The sequence below is a fragment of the Porites lutea genome, chromosome 7, assembly GCF_958299795.1.
Source record: "Porites lutea chromosome 7, jaPorLute2.1, whole genome shotgun sequence".
Taxonomy (NCBI): domain Eukaryota; kingdom Metazoa; phylum Cnidaria; class Anthozoa; order Scleractinia; family Poritidae; genus Porites; species Porites lutea.
In genome coordinates, this window is record NC_133207.1 from 17,855,867 (window position 1) to 17,876,903 (window position 21,037).

At 38.8% G+C, this 21,037-nt stretch overlaps 1 protein-coding gene across 1 annotated transcript; it reads right to left on the reverse strand.

Annotated features, from left to right (window-relative positions):
* Positions 1-4,104: 4,104 nt before the first annotated feature.
* LOC140944530 (uncharacterized) lies at positions 4,105-10,113 on the reverse strand. The gene is made up of 4 exons (XM_073393655.1): positions 9,466-10,113; positions 9,190-9,237; positions 4,883-5,257; positions 4,105-4,154 (listed from the first exon to the last, which is right to left on the reverse strand). Exons 1-4 carry the CDS (start codon positions 10,025-10,027, stop codon positions 4,105-4,107), a joined length of 1,035 nt encoding a protein of 344 aa, XP_073249756.1. The 5' UTR covers positions 10,028-10,113.
* Positions 10,114-21,037: the final 10,924 nt, after the last annotated feature.

Consider the following 21,037-nt stretch of genomic DNA (forward strand, 5'->3'; position numbering starts at 1 on the left):
AATCAGCGTATTCCGCTTTGTAAGGTAGGTTTTCAAGAGCCCTAAAGTTTCACCAAAATCGCACCACTTCCGACTGCAAACTGATCAGTTTTAGGTGACCTAGAAAATCTCTCTGTAAAATAGAGAAAAAATTGAGTTGGTCCAAATAAATGTGATATTTCTTCATGGGATAGGATAGTTATCTTCCACTGAAAAAATCAGGGCAATCCGTGATAGACCAAAATTTGCCTTATCGGTTCTTACGCGGACAGCCTCTTAAGGTTTACATGAGTTATACTACTATACAGACTGTTTATTGTCAGTGGAAAGTACGTTGCTTGATTAACAAATAAAGAATCCTTGACTGTGTTCTGATCATGAAAAGAAGAACACGAAGACGAAAGAAGTGTATGGGAGAACAAAAGACGTATTCGAGTGTTTCTCTCTACTTCTTGCGTGCTGTAGCTGCCTCCTATGTGCCTTAGTTCAGAAAAAGGTCAAGGCTTTTTCATCTTTTTTTTTATGATAAGGAATCCTTTAAATTTCCCACGCATTACTTTCTAATTTTCAAAACAAACTATTGGTAGATGGAGTGACAGCTTGAGCTCCGTGTTTTATACCGGCTCCCATAAAGCACGCTTTTTCAACCAACCAGAGAGCGCTTTATATCTGAACTTTATTATTATAGTAAATGTAGTGATAACTCCTATGACACAGCAGAAAAAAGGGGAAGCAGTTTTGAGTCAATATCTATTTTGTTTGCACAAATGCATTTTTTTAAAAAATTGGCTCAGTATTGTACTTATATGCAACCGCCATCTTTCCACTGCTGTTATGCATATTATTATCGTCATCATCGTCATCTCCAGAACAGTCACCAATGACCGTATGCAGTGATCACTACAGACATCGTGTAAATTGTAAATGACCAATAATGAGGTAAACAACAATTACCTTAACCATGCTGCTATTTAGCCGATTTTCTTGCAATCTGCAAGAAGGTCAAACAATTTTGGCGCAACATTTTTTTTTACCTTTTATTTTATTAACTTAGCCATTTCCTAGCCTGGATGCTACACAAATTAGTTGGCAATTATTACAACCAGCTTGAACATTCAATGCCCATGCACGCTGCCCAAGTATGGGACTCCCTGAGTATTAATATGGACACACCCATTTAATCACCCACCCCAGAATTCGGGAACGGTACCGGTGTGTGCACATGTTTTCTGTTTAGTTGTGAGGACAGGTGCACTCCCTGCTACGCTCCCGACAAGGCGAAATCGATTGAGTGTTTACATAGTTACATACCGGGTACTCAAGATATGAACACATTTGTGCCAGGACTCAGGCAATAGTACTTGGACACCAAGTGTGTTCGAAAATGACGTTGACGACACTTGAACAACAACAACAAAAAACTCGTCTGCTGCAAAACAAATGATTAAAAAATTGACTTGATTAGTTTTAACTTGAAATAAATGCCAGTGAATAATGAGTACGCTTACTTGTAAACAAAAAATCTGGAGGAAAATATGGTTATATTTGAGGCCCTATTTAAAAGCCTTCCCTGTTTTCAATGTTCTTAAAACTTGCAGGGTATATTTATTGACGATTGATCTCGGGATTGTCAAATTTATAAAAAAATTTATCGAGCGGCTATTTGAAAAATGCGAAATTTGTAGGCATGGAGCAAATTACGTGCAAAATCTGTAGCAAAAGCAGCTGAATGCAAGTTAATAATATTCTTCTTACTCGCGATCGCCCTGAGCAATTCCCCTCTTTTTTTTTGTACGCAGTTTTCAATGGAATCAAACCACTATGAGATGAAGCCGCGTTTCCAAAGCTTATTATTTTCTTAAAATAATAGCTAATTGTATGGATAGTATGCTATTTTACTGTTTTTATGATTCTTAACACTTCGTTTCAAAATATTTCGAAAACGCTCTCACAGCGGAGCTCTCGCATGCGAAGCGCGCGCAGCGGAGCACCATGGGTAAAAAAATTTGGTAAACTACCCATCCGAGAAAATTTGGTAATCACGTGACCGTACACCGACCGATCGCCCGTCCGTCCGCAGCACAGGCATACCAATGTATAATAACTCAATCAACAGATATGGCAACCCAAATGCTACTCGAGGTTATTTTGACAGGAAATCGCATAGCCACCCGCGTCTTGTAAAGCAGAAACAACTAAAGAGTCAATGAAGAGGAAAATGGAAAGCGGAAATTGTATCTGTATCCGTGTTTTCTAAAGTATTAAGCTTAGATTAATTGTCATGTCCACAAATTTGGAATATAGAGCAAGAGAAACACAGAGAAAAAGAGAAAGTAGGCGCCAGGCCAGAGAAGCTCAACGAGAAAAGGGGCGACAGAGATTTAGTGCGAGAGGTAAAAAACAAAGGTGACCTTTTCTTGTTGGAAGAACAACATGAAAACGGCGGTGACCAAGTGAGAATGCTAGCGGCCACCAATGCAAGGTGAATATGAGCGGCAGTGAAAAAAAAGTGAACGAAAAAAACGTGTAACTAAGAAGTTTCTGGAAGTTTCACGTTGTAGTCGTGCAAAACAATGGCAAAGAAATGTTCAAAAAAAGTGTGCTGCAGGTGCAAAGTTGCTTTTTTGCTAATAAGACCTGTTGTTGTTTTTCACTGTTCTACGGCGCTGCCTTCGCCGCTTAGCATTACATGATTTTATATTTTGTTTGAACAAACTATAAATATTATCGAGAGCTTCGCGTTTAGCCCTGGCTAGATCTATATATTAGAATTTGTTCAAACTTTGCCGTAATTGAGGCAGTTATGCAGGTATATATTCCCTCAAGCGATTTCTTAAAAAAACTCCTGGTACAGAGAAACACAGAGATAAATAAAAAACGTAATGGCGTCGTTACGTTGCCATGGCGATTCCGATTGCATTAAAACCCAGATCATAAGAAATTTTCATCTTTATATAATACAGTTGTGGTAACCTTTTTCCCATATCTTTACTCATGCCGACGTAGTTAATGCTCCGGCAAACTTGGGAGGTATCCCCCCTAAAAACACCACTCGAGCCACCTTAAGGCTTAAAGGTATCCACCGCATCGAGTTTGTGGTAAACTCAGGATTCAAGATATCGTCGAGAACTATCGCCATGAATGATCTGTTCCTGATTTTTACGTGTCGCTCTTTTCAAATGATGCGAATTAAATTGCAGACATGTTTTTAAAGTTGAAACTTTAAAAGCCCTCCAATTTAATTTATAAATGTAAAATTCGGCTACTTTATATTTACCTGTACATTAAGGTACTTGTAAAGCCTAGTTAAGAGTACCACATACACTGTAAAAGGTACTGTTCAATTACTTTCTGAATAATTAGTTTGAAGTGCATCTCTAACCTTTAATTAATTTTAAACGGTACCAAAGTACTTAAGTCAGGGCCGTCAGCTAGGTTTTTCGTAACGAGGGGCATTATCGCGAGTGTCGAAGGCACGAGCCTTGTAGGGGGGTTTGGGGAAAAGAAAATTTTCAAAACATTTGGAGGCTACGAAACGCTATTTTCAGCACGTGTCATGAGATATGTCTCCGAAAAATCGATCTTGAATACTTGAATAAGTGTGAAAAGGCAGGTGTTTTCAGTGCTTACAAGTGCTAATTTCCAAGGTCCTGTTAATTTGAAACACACCGTATCTCTTCCCCCCCCCCCCGCTAGCTACGGTTCTGTTAGTTACAACTTTCCTCTGGGAATGAAGGTTACATGAATTATACCATTATACAGACTGTGTATTGTTAGTGGCAAGTACGTTGCTTAAGTAACATATAAAGAAGCCTTGACGGTGTTCTGATCATGAAAAGAAGAACACAAACACGAAAGAAGTGTATGGGGGAACAAAAGACGTATTCGAGTATTTCTCCCTACTTCTTTAGTGCTCTCAGTGCTTTACAACAGAACAGAGTACTAATAATAATAATTGTAAATCTGCTGGAAGCAAATACTAAGGGGCCAAGGTTAATTTCAGACTGACTTGTACTGATTTTGTCTCTAGGAGATAAAACGTCCGTTTTCCCGCGGATAAAATGAGCATAACAATAAAAGTGTCAAAGCTTTGGGCATAATTGTTTTATCCAGTTTGGTTTACTTTCATCGCTTTTTTCCTGAGCAAGGTAATGACGTTTCCTCTCTTCCTGACCCTTAGGTTCATGTGAAATAAATATGGTATCAAAAATACAGATATAAAAATTAAATCCGTATCTTTTAATTAACGTGAAAGTAAGAATGTTGAAAAATGTTAGGGCTTTGAGGGTGGGGGAGAGCAGGCGCGGATCCACACCGGTTTCCTACGTTTTACGAAAATCGGTCAGAGTTTTCATAGAAAAATAAGTTTTTCACGAAAAAAACTTTCCAAGTTAAAATCTGACCAACATCCTGACTGAATGACTCAGAAACCCAGGAAAGGTTAATTTAAGGGGTAAAATTTCATAAACATTTCGCGGGGGTTCGTGCCCCCGGACCCCACTAGAAGCTTACGCCTTCGACGCTCGATTAGGAAAGCGGTCAGTATTTATCTTAGATCCCCACCTGGAGGGGGGTGGGGAGCTTTTAAGGTTAAGATAATCCACGAAAAAGGCCAAAATGTTTTGTGAAAGAAAAACAACGAATAATATTGTTCAGCCTAACTGCTACCTTGAAGCAGTTTAGCAATAAGTCACCATTCCCTAGTGACTAGCCATCCGCCGATTCTATGAAATTTGTAACAAAAAATTCCCTACACGTTTGCATTTCCCTCGGCAATAAATGTTAAGATGGAAAAAAGATTATATTATCAATACGACTTTGTACTAAAGAAAAATAATAGGTGGATTGGCATTAACGCGCATATTGAAACTGCAGAGAAAAAACATTTATGAGATCAATTCACCTTCTGCTTCATTAATTAACTCTTTACGTGCTTTCTCATATTCTTCTTGCTCAATGGTGACAGAAACTTCTAACTGCTCTCCATCAGCAAGTTCTCTCATTTCGTCTGTGATAAATAAGGCTTGCAGGGATTTTCTAAGCGTTCCGTCAGTGTATGAATTCCACAAGGTGTCAAGAGCTAAAATGTCTTCAGCTTGAACTTTTAGAATAACGCTCCCCTCAGCTATGTGTATCAGTTGAACGCCAGCTGGAAGAACGCAGGTACTAACAGCAGTTACCAACTGATCATATGTACAGCCATGCCTCAACAACTGATAGGCAGAAGCTATAAATGCACCCCCTGCAGCCACTTTGAACACTGTTTTTATGTTCAGGACTGAAAATCAAAGAATATACAATTAAAATCAAATTCAAGCCGATGAAGCATCAGCAATGATAACCGCTATGAAAATCAGAATAAGGACTTGGTTTATGGCAATAACAGGCTTGAAAAAGAGACTGGAGTCAGATAGTCATGAAAGATTGTGCTGGAACAAGGAATTATAAAAAGACAAGCTGCTGGTTCTTAACGGCGGTTAACATTAAAGGGACAGTGTCCCGATTGTGCGCACGCGCGAGCCTCATCTGTTGTTTCTTCAAAAGACAATAGAACCGTCATATTGACTCGACAAGATTTCCTTCCGGACAGCACCGTCGACGGAGATTTGTTGTTTAAATTCTCAACTAATATTTTAGACTTCGAAGAAGTTTTTCGTCTTATTTATCGCGATTTTGTCGCTAGCAGGGCCGCCTCGCGGCCCGAAAATGTCGTCCCGCTTGCTTTAAAAACAGCTTTTCTAATGTGAAACTCGTGTCAGAGGTCAGTTGTTCAGAGTCCAGTAATATTTGCCTGATTTCTCGCGTTCTAGCCTCAAACGTCTGAAAGATATAAATAAAAATGCAATCTCAGCGCAATGAATTATCACAAAGGTTAGTCAAAAATAATATTATGATTTCATTGCACTAGTTTTTCTAAACATGTAGCGCCTGTTTGTTTGATTTTGTCGGCTGTAGGGCGGTTCATTTAAAAGTTTACTAACGCGTCGTTGCAAAACATTCTGTTTCGCGAAGCTTAATTCCACAAGATCTCCTCAGTCACTTCCACGTCTCAATGGTTTCTTTCTTACAGTCTCTATTGTTGCTGTTTCATTTCTGCGTATTCCTTTCACAATTATCTGAGCTTGTATGGAAGCTGGAAGAAGAAATAAGCCTTCAATCGGCATCAAAGCGCTTCCCATCGTTTGGTCCTCTGGCCAACGGCAATAAAAGTAACTCCAAAAAATTCTAGCCTGCGTTGCAGCCGGTCCACGCACTCGTCTAAACCATTTGTATAGTCCGTCTGGGAATTAGTGCACAAAAGCTCGTTATAATATCCTGCGGAGTCGCAAGGACAAACCGTGCAGCATGAAAATTTTGCGGGAGTTTTATTTTGCGGATTGGCGATTTTTTGTGGTTTGGGGGAACAAATTTTTGCGGTTCGAGATGACTGAAATTTCTGGTGGGAACTAATTTTTGCGATTCTCTGTTCAAGTAGCAGAATATTTAAGTTGAAGAAACTTTAATATGGTATTTTCAACTTTTATTTTACGGTATGTTGAGTCATTTGAAATTTAGTGCTCTCAGAATGCAATTTTCCTGCATTCTGAGAGCACCCCAAGCCATTCAGACACATAAACAGCACCTCCTTCTGTACGAAAAATTCACACTGGTGGTTCAGTGGTTGGAACGTCCGATCTAGTATTTGGAGGGTCGCGATTTCTTATCGCGCCCGGGGCACGATAATCCACACCCCCAAATCCCCCTAGTTAAGTTGGTGCAAATTACTCATGTAAAATCCTGGATCCAACCCTGCTAAGGACACGTTTCACACTATCACGAGCTCAGTCTCTCTTGTCACGAGCTGAGTCATTTTCGGCCTGTCAACACTTAATTCAAATGGGACTAATCACAACTGCGTAAGAAACTAGCCAATCAAAGCCCCGACATACGTCCTTGCGACTCTGCGGGATTGGAAAACGATGTTGTGCACTAATTCGCAGACGCTCTATACAGAAAGTTTGATCCCTATTTCGCCCAAATCGAAACTCAACGGGAACAATATATCATTGCTCTGTAATCCTGAGAAGTTTTAGTGTAGTATCGAACTCGGCCAAGCGCGATGCAAAGGGATTTTTCAAGGTTCTCTTACTCTTCTCGCATCTCTTGATTTCGCGACATCCTGTCCAAAAATCAAAGTTTGGTGCATGCTCTGTAACGGGGTAATGTCCCTTTAATGGCATGATAATAATGATGATTACCAGTTAATGGATGAGGCCGGGTATGATCTAAAGAATTACGGTATGCAGACCCTAGTCGTTGAGGGTGCTAGGTCCCTGCGGATTATTTTACACTCTCAGTTTCAAATTATACGCACACTTCTTCCAAATTTGGTCAAGGCTTGTAGATTATGAGGCCCGAAGGATTTGAGCCAATCAGAAACGTAGAAATATTTTATAATTTTTCATAATCGGCTAGGGTTGACCAAATTTGGAACACGTTGGAAAAATTCAGTGCTAATGACGTCAAAAGGACAGGATAACGACTGCAAAATGGACGATAACCGAGGAAACCATCTGGACGAGGTTGCGTTACGTTTTTAAAGTAGAGGAGGCAGCGTGGCCGGGTAGTCAGCGCGTCGGACTCGCAATCCAGCGGTCCCGGGTTCGAGTCCCGCGCGCTCTATTAATTTGTTCTCGGTCGTCCCGAGTTCAAATCCTCGGCCAGGCTTGTAAATAGCCAACTTGCTGCCTCCTGGCAGTTGGAGTTTTTATATTGTTGGTTTTCACATAACGTCACTAAAATTCAAACCAGAAAAGATATCGATCCTACCCGGATTTTACTTTCACGATGCATTAGAGCAGCTGAAAACTAATTTTCATACAAATTTTCGCTTCAAAAGGGTTCTTGGTTTTGTGATAGATGAGTACGCTTGAATTTCTAAGCTTTTGTGTGACGCGGCAGTTACATGACGGCCAAGAGAGCTGTTATGTAGGTTAAAAAAATGACATATTTCAGGATATTTTGCTATTTAAAGAGTTCATGTATTAGAGAAGGTATTAATTTAATGTTTATGAGTTTCTCGAAGAATAAATTCACGCTTTTTGGCAAAACTCGGTAACAGATGTTTCTGTTGGTTTCCGTCCGCCATGTTGGAGCTCATACAGGTGAGCACCAGCATAGCGTCTCCATACAAATCTTTATAAGTTTGGATAAAACATTTCGGATAGCTCGTATACGAAATATTCCTCTGACCTGAATTTTGGCGAGGGTCTTTGTATATGTGCCTCCTTTCATTTCCCAGATTCTGGACTTTATCTATTGAACGGTTTTGATTGTTATTTTGATCTATTTTGAATGGCGTGACACTGAAAACCAGCAATTTGAATTATTTGTTTGTAAGTATTTGAGTCGAGTGCCTACGGTAAGCTAGTTGCATTATAAGCTAAGTGCACTTTCCACTATAGCCAAACCTTTAAACCGTTTTTTAACCTTTTAAAATAACCGAGCTTCTGCTTAAAAGATAACGAAAAGGGCAAAATACCACGCGACGGATGGCGACTACTATATGAAGATTAGCTGCTAGACTAAATATCATCCTTTACTGTGCTCAATTTGCGGAGGAACAGTATCGTCTGCAAATGAACTAAGACGCGCTTCAATTGTTAAGATGATACTGTTTTGATGGAATAATAAAACAATTGTTGGATTCGGCTTTCGAATGATCTGATGAATAACACAGCGCTGAAGACTGTGCATTTCAGATCATGCTAAAGCTCATACCGCAATTGCTAATGATAATAATAATGATCACTGACACATAAATATATACGTACTTCTCATCATGTCTCAATATTTTAGTAATGAAAAGAAAAGAACTCTTGCATTACACTTCGCAATTGTCTGCGATCTAAGGGACTAGGTGTGGATGAGTCCAGCCCTCTTTCACTTAAGGAAACAGGGTCCTCCAGAGAGTATAATAACATGTGAAAAGACATCGCGAATTAATATTTAATATCAAGATTTTCTGTGCGCGGCGTCTCCTTTGTAAAACAAAACCCATAATACTTAGTCAATGCTGCGTGACTCGATTGGCTGGTCATACGTCCGTGGGTGAATGTTTCCTTTATATTTTTAGAGTTATGTTTATCATTACTTCACAAATTTAGAGTTAACAGATCCACGATGTTTCTAATGGGAAGTAGTTTAGCCCCTTTAGGTGTCAAAACTTACCTCCCGCTAAATTGCTGCTAGCCGACGACGCAATCGCAGCTGCTTGTGCTGAAATGAAATAATCGTGATTATTTAGTCAGTTTACATTCATTTGAGAACGAGAATGGCCCTAGAACAGGTTTAGAAAGGAAAAGCAAAAAAAAAAAAAAAAAAAAAATATATATATATATATATATATATATATATATATTACAATCGACAAAAAAAAACATTATAAAGGGCCATAGGGAAAGACCCACTGGCTAAAGGGTCTGAGAAAGGAAATCTTTACGATACCTTTCCGCCATTCAAATTCATCCTCTTCATTTCTTCTTTCTTCAAGCTCCACCACTTTCTGAAGTAGATCGGTTTTTACCTTTTGGGTCAAAATCTCCTTCAGGACCTCCAGCTGGTCAATCCCTAAAGAGTCATTGATTTCTAGTTCCTTGAAAAGTGATCTAACATCTTGTATGCTGCTATGTCTCTCTTCCGGTATTCTATCACTGCAAATGGCGACAAGTTGTTCGGGACAATCGAGTTGGTCGAGATCAAGAATGATTCTCTCCAGCAAGCAGTTATATTCTTTTCGTTTAATTTCAAATGTTTTGACATGTCCGAAAAGAGACCATTCTTTCAAGCCCTTCAACAGATCTTTCAAAGTTGTTAACTTGTCAGGACCAAGAAAGCCATTCTGCTCAAATTCTTCAAACAACGAGAAGACATGGACATCCTGCATATTTTCTTCGTTGCGGTGCGCCACCTTTCCTCTGCACATAACTAATAACTTCCTGCCTACATCCAGGTCGTCTAGCCTCTGGCTTATTTCGAAGAGTAAACTGTTGTATTCGACAGCAGACATTTGAGAAGAAATCGTTTGTCCTACATACCTTAGTTGATGCAAGATAAAGGAAAGCGATATCAGCGATGTCTCTCTTCACTAGCACTCCACTGGTCACGCGATAAAACATAGGCACGTTAAACGTGCATGAGCTATTTTGAATGCTTCAGTGTAACTTTAATGCTTCGGTGTAACCTTACCAAGAGTGATGAATCTACTTCTTTCATCCTAAATGTAGATTGGGTTTTCATGCGAAATTGCGTATTGCGGTACATAAATGAAAACGCGAAACGCTCAGCTGAGTCGATCCTCAAGCTATATATTCACTTTCCTCTGTCTTTCCCTGTTACATCATGCAAGTTAAACAAATCGTTTAAGTGAAATAAATTTCTACTCACCAAACGTTGATTAGAAGGAAAACTCTAAGGTTTCCTCGGAGTTTCTTAAGCCAAAATGTGACTCATCGAATACTGAATAGTTACGAAATACCAGGATTTTTATCATTGTGGTAGATGGTTGCATCATTATAATTCACGAGGTTTTCACGTGCGATTCTACTCAGTGAAACAGTCTTTAACTGCGACAACTTATTTCTTCATGTTTTAAAAGCTATTGCTTTTTAAAAGACAAGAGCCTTTTTTAAGGCATTGGTTACAAAACGAAACAGGTCTTCATACGTCCAAGTTACTATTTATCATTGTGAAAAGCCAATCTGCATGAGATGTACAGTCACACAGCTGGCACGTGAAAGTGTTGGACTTTGCCCCCTTTCGTCGTTCGTACGTGAGGGAATTCGAGTTATCATTCAGTAAACTAGTAAACAGATTTATAAAAATAACTCACGCACACAATTTGCACGTGAAGATATTGGTCTCTGGCCCTTTCACAATTCGTACGTAAAAAAGGGCAGATTGTTTTACTACAAAATTTTCTCAAACGATTTTAACAAATCACCTCGGCTTCATTATAACATCTGGAATTAAATTATGTTTCATGCAACGTCAAGGTTGATAACCTAACATTTATTAACATTTGTGAAACAGTCTTTAACTCCGACAACTTATTTCGTCATGTTTTAAAAGCCATTGCTTCTTAAAAGACAAGAGCCTATTTTAAGGCATTGGTTACTAAACGAAACAGGTCTTCATACCTCCAAGTTACTATTATTATTTTGAAAAGCCAATCTGCATGAGATGTACAGTCACACAGCTGGCACGTGAAAGTGTTGGACTTTGCCCCCTTTCGTCGTTCGTACTTGAGGGAATTCGAGTTATCACACAGTAATCTAGTAAACAGAATTCTAAAAATAACTCATGCACGCAATTTGCATGTGAAGATATTGGTCTTTGGCCCTTTCACAATTCGTACGTAAAAAGGAGGCAAATTGTTTTACTACAAAATTTTCTCAAACGATTTTAAGAAATCACCTCGGCTTTATTACAACATCTGTAATTAAATTATGTTTCATGCAACGTCAAGATTGATAGCCAAACATTTATTAACTTCCAAGAAAATTATCAAACTGCTGAAATATATTTCTACTTATATCATGTTGCTCCACTCAGTATAACAGTATCTAATTATTGTGTCAACTAGCTTCTTCCAATTTTATTCCCTAACGCTACTGATTCTACTTAAGTTACGCATCTTTACTAAATAGAACGAAAAAGATCGGTTGAACTTTGTAAGCGAGAGAATAATATTTTTAAAGCTTGTTCACAGGATTAACATTACTCGATAAAGCTTTCAAAAAAATAGGCTGCCTTTTAAACATCTAAAACCACATTTTATAGGGCGCATACTTTCGAATTAAAGTCTATATCTAAATATCAATTATTGCTTCATTGGAAGAGATTTGAAATTATATGATCTTTTATACTCTAGCTAGGGCGACGTACTGCTACCCAGTTGTAGCAGGTGAAACAGAACTCATACTGTCGTGCGTTGTACCGATAGCCGAATTAGGTCAGAAATGCCTCGAAGCAGCATCCACACTTAAATATGAACCCTTAAACAGCTGCATCACTGTTCACAGCGTTTGAATCATGAAGATATTTTATGTAATGCTTTCAAACACCTGTACCCTTAATAAAAGAAGGAAAAATTGTGAAGGATCAAGATGGCGGTCTCAAAGTGCCCTTGTTCGACCTTTACCAATGCCATGTTTAAATAGATGCCAAGATCCCATTGGTTCCTAAGCATCAACTCATAGTACCTTCAACCTTATTGGCTCTTGCAACAAACATCCCAACATACAAAGATACAAAGCCACAAAGATAACATAGGCACGTTAAACGTGCATGAGCTATTTTGAATGCTTCAGTGTAACTATAATACTTCGGTTTAACCTTACCAAGAGTGATGAATCTACCTTTTTCATCCTAAACGTAGATTTGGTTTTTGTTCGAAATTGGGTAGTGCGCTACTTAAATGAAAACGCGAAACGCTCAGCTGAGTCGATCCTCAAGCTATATATTCACTTTCCTCTGTCTTTCCCTGTTACATCTGGTGCAAGATAAACAAACTGTTAAAGTAAAATAAATTTCTACTCACCAAACGTTGATTAGAAGGAAAACTCTAAGGTTTCCTCGGAGTTTCTTAAGCCAAAATGTGACTCATCGAATACTGAATAGTTACGAAATACCAGGATTTTTCTCATTGAGGTAGATGGTTGAATCATCATAATTCACGAGGTTTTCACGTGCGATTCTACTCAGTGAAACAGTCTCCGACAACATATTTCTTCATGTTTTAAAAGCTATTGCTTCTTAAAAGACAAGAGCCTTTTTAAGGCATTGGTTACAAAACGAAACAGGTCTTCATACGTCCAAGTTACTCTTTATCATTGTGAAAAGCAAATCTGCATGAGATGTACAGTCACACAGCTGGCACGTGAAAGTGTTGGACTTTGCCCCCTTTCGTCGTTCGTACGTGAGGGAATTCGAGTTATCACGCAGTAAGCTAGTGAACAAAAATTATAAAAATAACTCTTGCACACAATTTGCACGTGAAGATGTTGGTCTTTGGCCCTTTTACAATTCGTACGTAAAAAAAAAGGCAAATTGCTTAATACAAAATTTTCTCAAGCGATTTTAAGAAATCACCTCGGCTTCATTATACAACATCTGCAATTAAATTATGTTTTATGCAACGTCAAGGTTGATAACCTAACATTTATGAACATTTGTGAGACAGTCTTTAACTCCGACAACTTATGTCTTCATGTTTTAAAAGCTATTGCTTCTTAAAAGACAAGAGCCTTTTTTAGGGTATTGGTTACTAAACGAAACAGGTCTTCATACGTCCAAGTTACTATTATTAATGTGAAAAGCCAATCTGCATGAGATGTACAGTCACACAGCTAGCACGTGAAAGTGCTGGACTTTGCCCCCTTTCGTGGTTCGTACGTGAGGGAATTCGAGTTATAACACAGTAATCTAGTAAACAGAATTCTAAAAATAACTCATGCACACAATTTGCATGTGAAGATGTTGGTCTTTGGCCCTTATACAATTCGTAGGTAAAAAAAAAAAAAGGCAAATTGTTTTACTACAAAATTTTCTCAAGCGATTTTAAGAAATCACCTCGGCTTTATTACAACATCTGCAATTAAATTATGTTTCATGCAACGTCAAGGTTGATAGCCTAACATTTATTAACTTCCAAGAAAATTATCAAACTGCCGAAATATATTTCTACTTGTATCATGTTACTTCACTAAATACAACAGTACCTAATTATTGTGTCAACTAGTTTCTTCCAATTTTATTCCCTAACGCTACTGTTTCTACTTAAGTTACGCAAATAGAATACGTTTCAGAAACTATAATACTTAGTATGCAGGAAGGATGTATCATGTTGTTCACTTTTTATTCTTTTTTGTTTTGTTTTGCCAGAACGAAAAAGGTCTGTTGAACTTTGTAAGCGAGAGAATAATATTTTTAAAGCTTGTTTACAGGATTAACAATACTCGGTACAGCTTTCACAAAAATAAGCTGCTTTTTTAAACTTCTAAAACCACATTTTATAGGGCGCATACTTTCGAATTAAAGTCTATATCTAAATATCAATTATTACTTCATTGGAAGAGCTTTGAAAATATATGATCTTTTATACTCTACCCAGTTGTAGCAGGTGAAACAGAACTCATACTGACGTGCGTTGTACCGATAGCCGAATTAGGTCAGAAATGCCTTGAAGTTGCCTGCGTGCAGACGTCTCCAATTTCCTTTGTTGCACGCGGAAAAGGGACGTCTGCGTAACGCCGTCGCTAATCGTGTTCCAGCATCCCGCTGGGTTCCCAACATCTTGGGAACATGCTCTGATAGGCTGACACACAGTGCGCATTGTTTGACATAACGCTGATTGGTTGTTATCGAATCTGGTCTGATAATGTATGCAGTAATTGATGTAATCGGGGTTTTCCAGCCAAAACAAATCAAAACATGTGCCATTGTGTGCAGACCGTTCGAAATCTTGTGCGAGGCCGCGGAAAATTGAACGTGTGCGAGGAAATTGTTTCTTTACAATTTACTGTGCATGACACATCACATCATATTTGTAAACAGTGGCTGAGAAAACTACAAAAGTGGCGTGGACTTCGCACCAGGCAGGCATTTCGGAGAAAGCCAGCCAAAGAAACTAAAATCTTTATTTCGCCGTAACAAACAGAGGTCAAAGAAAATTTAAACACTTTACAACTGCATCTGAAATCAAATCCTACCAGGAACACCCACAGAAGCATAAACCACAGGAAATGATTGCTCAGTATACATGTAACAAACCTGCTTCATGACCTCTAAATGTAAGACTTGGTGCGGCAAAAACGAGATTTACACAGTCAAAGTTTAGAATGCTACATGCACTGTGTAGTGCTAGTAACCTTCGCGCGAGAGAGAAAAGAAGAAAAACCTCTGTTCAAGCCGACTCTCAAGGTCACGTTTCGCATTATCACGAGCTTATGATGTTGTGTTTGGCCTGTCAACTCTTATTTCTAACCGGATATTATTTCACAATTTATGCGAAATAGAATACCCTGCCAGCGGGACGCTGGAACACGATTAGCGACGGCGTTACGCAGACGTCCCTTTTCCGCGTGCAACAAAGGAAATTGGAGACGTCTGCACGCAGGCAAGCCTTGAAGCAGCATCCATACTAAAATATGAACCCTTAAACAGCTGCATCACTGTACACAGCGTTTGAATCATGAAGATATTTAATGTAATTATTCCAAACACTTGTAGCCGTAATAAAAGACGAAAAAATTGTGAAGAATCAAGATGGCGGTCTCAAAGTGCCCTTGTTCGACGTTTACCAATGCCATGTTTAAATAGATGCCAAGATCTCCTATTGGTTCCTAAGCATCAACTCATAGTACCTTCAACCCTATTGGCTCTTGCAACAAACATCCCAACATACCAAGATACAAAGCCACAAAGATACATACGCTCACACCACTGACATATGAGCTATTTTTTCAAAATAGCTCAACAAAGCCACAAAGATACATACGCCCACACCACTGACATATGAGCTATTTTTTCAAAATAGCTCAATAACCATTCTAAAGCAGAAGTTTTGCATATTTATGCAAATTTAGGTTGTTCCCATGCCATTTGTCACCCTCCAAGGACACTTAAAAAATCTTAGTGGCCAATCAGAACTTGAATATGATCAACTTGCCATCCGAGTTTCTTTTTAACAAATAATTAGGTTTTCCCAAGAGCCATGAGGCAAACGAAAATTGACACCCTATTCAAGGAAAAAGCCAAAGGAAAACTTAAAGGAAGAGGTTCACGGTTCAGTGGCTGCTCATTAATTAAATTACTTTTTTCCAATTTATTATTAGGTAAGTTCTATTGGTTAATAATCCCTCTCAGAATGTATTTCAAAGTAACCTGAAGTGGATTTTGCCAACACTACCAACGCTGAATTTATTGTCGACCCAAAGGTTTTATTTTTTTGTTGATGAACTTACAGCTATTTGCACATAAGTTGATCAGGTGACTGCCAGGGGAGTGTGTCGATTGGTTCTTTGATAACACTGACATAATCATATGCATATCGCTTAGCTTCGCTTGCATAGACGATACAGCATGTTCCGGCAGAAAAAACAGCATGTTGATAAATGAGCGTGCGCTGAACCGTGAAAATTACCCTTTAATAGTCATGCACCTATCAATGTTAAGCCCGAGGGGGGGGACCCCGGGCATATGTGGGGCATTTGACCTCTTTTGCCTTCCCCACCCTCGGGAGTTTGACTTAGAATCAGGGCCCCAGGGTGGGGACGTTTGCTTTTTTTTTGCGACTTTGACCAAAAAATCTTCTGAAAAGTCAAATGCCCCACATATGCCCGGGGTCCCCCCCCTCGGGCTTAACATTGATAGGTGCATAACACGCAAAGCTTTATTAAATCTCTTTCCTGATCCTCTAAGAAATAGTTCATTTTTAAGAGACGATTTGTTTCGAATTTAGTTTGGCATTTACTTAGACACTTTTATCGTAATTCATACAATTTAGGTGCCCTGTTTGAGGATCACACCAGGAAGGATCAGGAGCCCTCAAAAACCATACCCTATTGGTCGGCAAATGCCTATGCAGCCCAATATGCAAATACCCCTCCCCCGTTGGTCCTTAGACTGCCAGAAAACACACATATTTTCCACTCAGGCATATCAGACCGTTTTAACATGTCACGAGACGCCTTAGTTTACCAGTCAGCTTCCAATTAAAACAAGTCACCAAACTAATCACTTGTTGATATACAATGTATATATTTCTTACTTCTGTTGTAGTTGTTTTTAATGACAGTGTACCGCCACGTTTATCGAACGTTCTTAACGTTAACATGTTTTAGCATCACGTTTAATACATAAGCACAACCACTAACTAGTTCATTATATTAGATCGTGTCTGAACAAGATCATCAAAAAGGTAATTGATACCACCTCTTCAAGTAAGTTTCTCCTTTTTTTTTTTTCCTGGTCCCCCCTTAGTGCCTGTCAATTAGGGCTGATCCCCCCTCTGCTCTTGAAATCTCTTGCGAGATCCCCCCTAAATTCCTCCGGCCCCCTCCACCCACCAGGCGACAAATAATGACCGGTCACGGCCTAAATACCATACGCCCGCACTTTCCATCTGCTATTGTGTTCAGAAAAAAACACATACTGAGACAGTTATCATTTTGGCGGACTTTTTATTTCAAATCTTTCTAAACTGCTAAAATTTACCGCTACACACTGCGCGAAATGACAACGGAATGGAAGTATCAGCTTCTTTATAGTAAAAACTTTTGCTGAAAATATAGTGAGGGTAAGGGGTAAGGATATAATCCAAGAACTACAAGTAATGTTAACTATTTGCTCTGAAAGCACAATCGAAAATGAATGAATTTAAGTAAAATGGCTGGTTTGACTATAAACGAAAGCTTAAATAGAAGACAAAGTAGCTCCTATAAAAAGCACAACTAATAAGCTTACGTCTCGTTCTGTTTTACCCTTCCGCATTTGGTTTGCCGGCTCTCTACAGTTTCCTTCATCGACAGTGAAACAAACGAAACTATTCTACTACAATTACGGATATTTTTTTCACTTTTATTACGAGGAAAACTCCGGGTACTCAACAAATTTTTATCTGGGGAGGCTCAGCCACTAGGTCCAACCTCTTAATCTTTTTATTCCACTTTTCACGTAAAAGGTACCCCTTTCGTATACTTTCTATTGACAAATGGTACCCCTTTCCCATACCTTGTGTAGTGCTTTGGATCCCTTTTGCTGTAAATGCACTATTGTTTAAATAGGAATCTGAACCACAAAAACAGAACGCTTTCTTGACTTTATAAAGCCGTGAAACACTTCAACGAGTAAAATCCCTACCCTTTCATATACCTAAAGTATGAAAAAGGTACACCTTTCAGGCGGACTCCCCCCCCCCCCCCCGGGGAAAAACTCTTCGAGAAAAACCTTTCTCGTTGAATGTCTGCGAGGCGCGGTTCTGCAGACGCCGCAAGCTGCAAGCCCCTTTAAAACTCACACTTCTCTGTGGCTTCTGATTGGACGTATCAGAAGTTTTTGTTACTCGTGAAAAACCCAGTTCGCGATTCTTATTGGACGTATCATTTTTTCGCACCTTTTCAAACCAAAAAACTATTAAAATAAAAGGGTTTGGTATTTCATTGGTGTTTATATAATAAATACAACATTACATGTGGCCCCTTGGAGATGCGTAATTTCTCCTTTCGTGTTGAAAAAAAACATTTCTCTCGATCGCTGCGCTCACTCGTGAAAGATTTTTCAACACTCGAATAAAAAATTTAGTATCTCTGCGCTGCCATGTAATATCCTCTATTTAAAACATATCTTATTGGTGAGTATTTCTCAGTACGTATCTGATAAATTGAAGGGCTAGCTATACGTATTGCTCGGTAAGGGGCCAAAAAAGTGCCTTGTATGTATGGGGATAAAAGCAGTCTGGATACAAGACGTTGTTTGAAAATATCGCACTGTTTTCTTTACCAATAAATGGTATATATTTTTTTATTCCTACAACTAGAAGTCATAATTCTAGATCTGGGTCCAGAAAATTCATTTGTAAAAAAAGGAAGGATAAGTCTTTCTTTAACAGAAACACTTGCGTTCACGGCGCTGTTTCATCAAGAAGACACGGAGTCAGGGCGGAGTAATCCTAATTTCCCTCTTCCGCCGAAAGGGAATTCAAACCTTATAAACCTATCACGTAATTCAAAGATAGCTCTCATAATTACTACTAAACTTTTCGCTCGGAAGCTTGCTTCCGGTTCCAAGTTCTTGAGCGATTGCACGTTGAGATTGCCCAGTATTATGGAGATCTAGAGCCCTTTCTCGGACAAAGTGTGGCAAATTTCCACCGTTGTCGTCAATAACACGACTCTCAGCTCCATAGAAATGATTTCGACTCTCGCTTTCAAGAAGGCGACGCCCGTTAACAGGTAACAATATAAATTTGATCATGAGAGAAGAGAAAACAAGATTCTTTCGAATTCTTTGAAGTAATGCACCTATCAATGTAAACCCCGTGGGGGGGGGGGGGGGGGAGTGCGGGCAAGGGGTGGGGATTTGACAAATTTTAAAATTTTTCGATCAAATTCCCCAGGGTGGGAAACGGAAGGTCAATCAAAAGTGTCAAAAAAGCCCCCACCCCAGGGGAAAAAATCTAAACAAACAATGCTATTTAAGCAATAGACCACACTTTCTATGGGTTTACCGGCGTGATAACCCACGCGGGATGTTGGGAGAACACGAGAAAAGCTTGTAAATCACGAGCCGAAGGCGAGTGATTTACAAGCTTTTCGAGTGTTCTCCCAACATCCCAAGTGGGTTATCACGCCGGTAAACTCATAGAAAGTGTGGTCTATTGCTTTTATAAAGTAACTTTTAGTAGAATGGAGTCTTTTAGGTAAAAAATATGGTTTTAGTACCGTGATCAAGTCATGTCTTCTCTCTAAAGTCATCATAAGCCAATCATGACTCACGATTTAATAGCGCCGAACTTTCTCAAAACTCAGTTCAGTCAAACAACAAACAGCAGCACTTCAAAACAGGAGTTTTTGCACTCATTATATGATAACTTATGAAAGCTGTTTTACAGGAAAAGTCAACATTTATTCAAGCGAACGTACAATGAAAAAATACGTTCATGGTTTGTTTACTACAGAAGAAGAAATTAATTGAACATCAGACTGTACGCCGCTATATTTTGTTGAGCCGATCCGTAAGAATTTCGTTGTTACAGACGGACTGGCAGCTATTGTAATGGAGGACTTCATTCACATTTTACAAGCCGCAGTGGTTTAAGATCTGTTTTCTGGACTTTATTATGATTAAGAAATGCTGCGGTAACGACGTGGCTGCATTTGCTAAGTTGTCGCATGTAACTTTTATATGCACGTACAGCGACCGATGGAAATATGTCAGTGGTGGAGAAAGGTTTCTTTGCCGTAGTCACATATTGGCGTTAATATTTGTCGATTTGTAAAGTCAGGTGGTTTGAGGTAGGTTATGGCATCCATATCACCGAATAATTTGTGCAAATGTTGGAAAAAACCAGCCCGAAACTCTGACATCTTTCATCATCGTTGGCAGCTTGTTTACAACCTACAGTGGCCGATTTTGTACCATATCTTGATCAGAGATCTCTTTTTGGAACAATTTCTTTCGTTAAGGAATTTAATTTTGACATAAAATAGATCAAGAATGCTAAAACTATCCGTTTTGTTGCTGGTTAGCACATGGTCAAGTTTTCCTGGAGACTTTCTACACCAGAAATTCACACAGTTGTTGTCATTCTCAGCGATTTGGCATCGTCATGAAATGTAAACTGCTTTCCAGCTTTGTACTTTATTACTTCTAAAGCTATGGCAGTAATAAAATGTGAAACCAACGCTTTTGATATTAAGAAGGGCTGGGTAAGTAACTTGTTCTTTTTTTTAGCCTTTCTAAAATCATTGTTTGCAGATCAATAGCCGGTTTTGTTTATGGCTCGTGGTCCGGATGCCTTTTTCTATGGGTTTACCGGTATAATAAACCATAGGTTTTTGACCAATCAGATCACGCGTACTATCTCAGTTATTTTATAAAATACTATATAAAATGAATATAATAACATTTCAAACACGTTGTTACTACTTTTATTTACGGTTAACGGAAGCTCCATTAAATTACTCGCTGTAATTAAGTATTTTCTCTCTCCACTAGCATCTCTTATCTTGAACAACAAAATCACTCCAGGAAGATTGACCGTGCTATATAATATTAATAAAACGTAAAATGCTTTATAACATCTGCTCAACATGTCGGAACAGGTCGGATCAGTGACCCATAAAAAATCCTCTGACTTTCATGGTGGAATTCGATTTCAATCGAGTTTTACAATCAGATGGGAACTTGAAGATAAAAGCTTCCTCAAAATAGACATTATGTGTTTAGATGACAGTTTAAAGTATCGGATTATGGCGATTAAAACAAATGAAAACTTCATACCTTCCTCCAACAACGT

Bases quoted from the DNA above. Each gene is read 5' to 3' on its own strand.
- LOC140944530 (XM_073393655.1), bottom strand. From the start codon at position 10,027: ATGTCTGCTGTCGAATACAACAGTTTACTCTTCGAAATAAGCCAGAGG. The intron at 5,258-9,189 runs GTAAGTTTTGAC...TTTGATTTTCAG, and splicing joins TAGCAGCAATTTAGCGGGAG to TCCTGAACATAAAAACAGTG. The intron at 4,155-4,882 runs GTGAATTGATCT...CATGAACCTAAG, and splicing joins GTTAATTAATGAAGCAGAAG to GGTCAGGAAGAGAGGAAACG.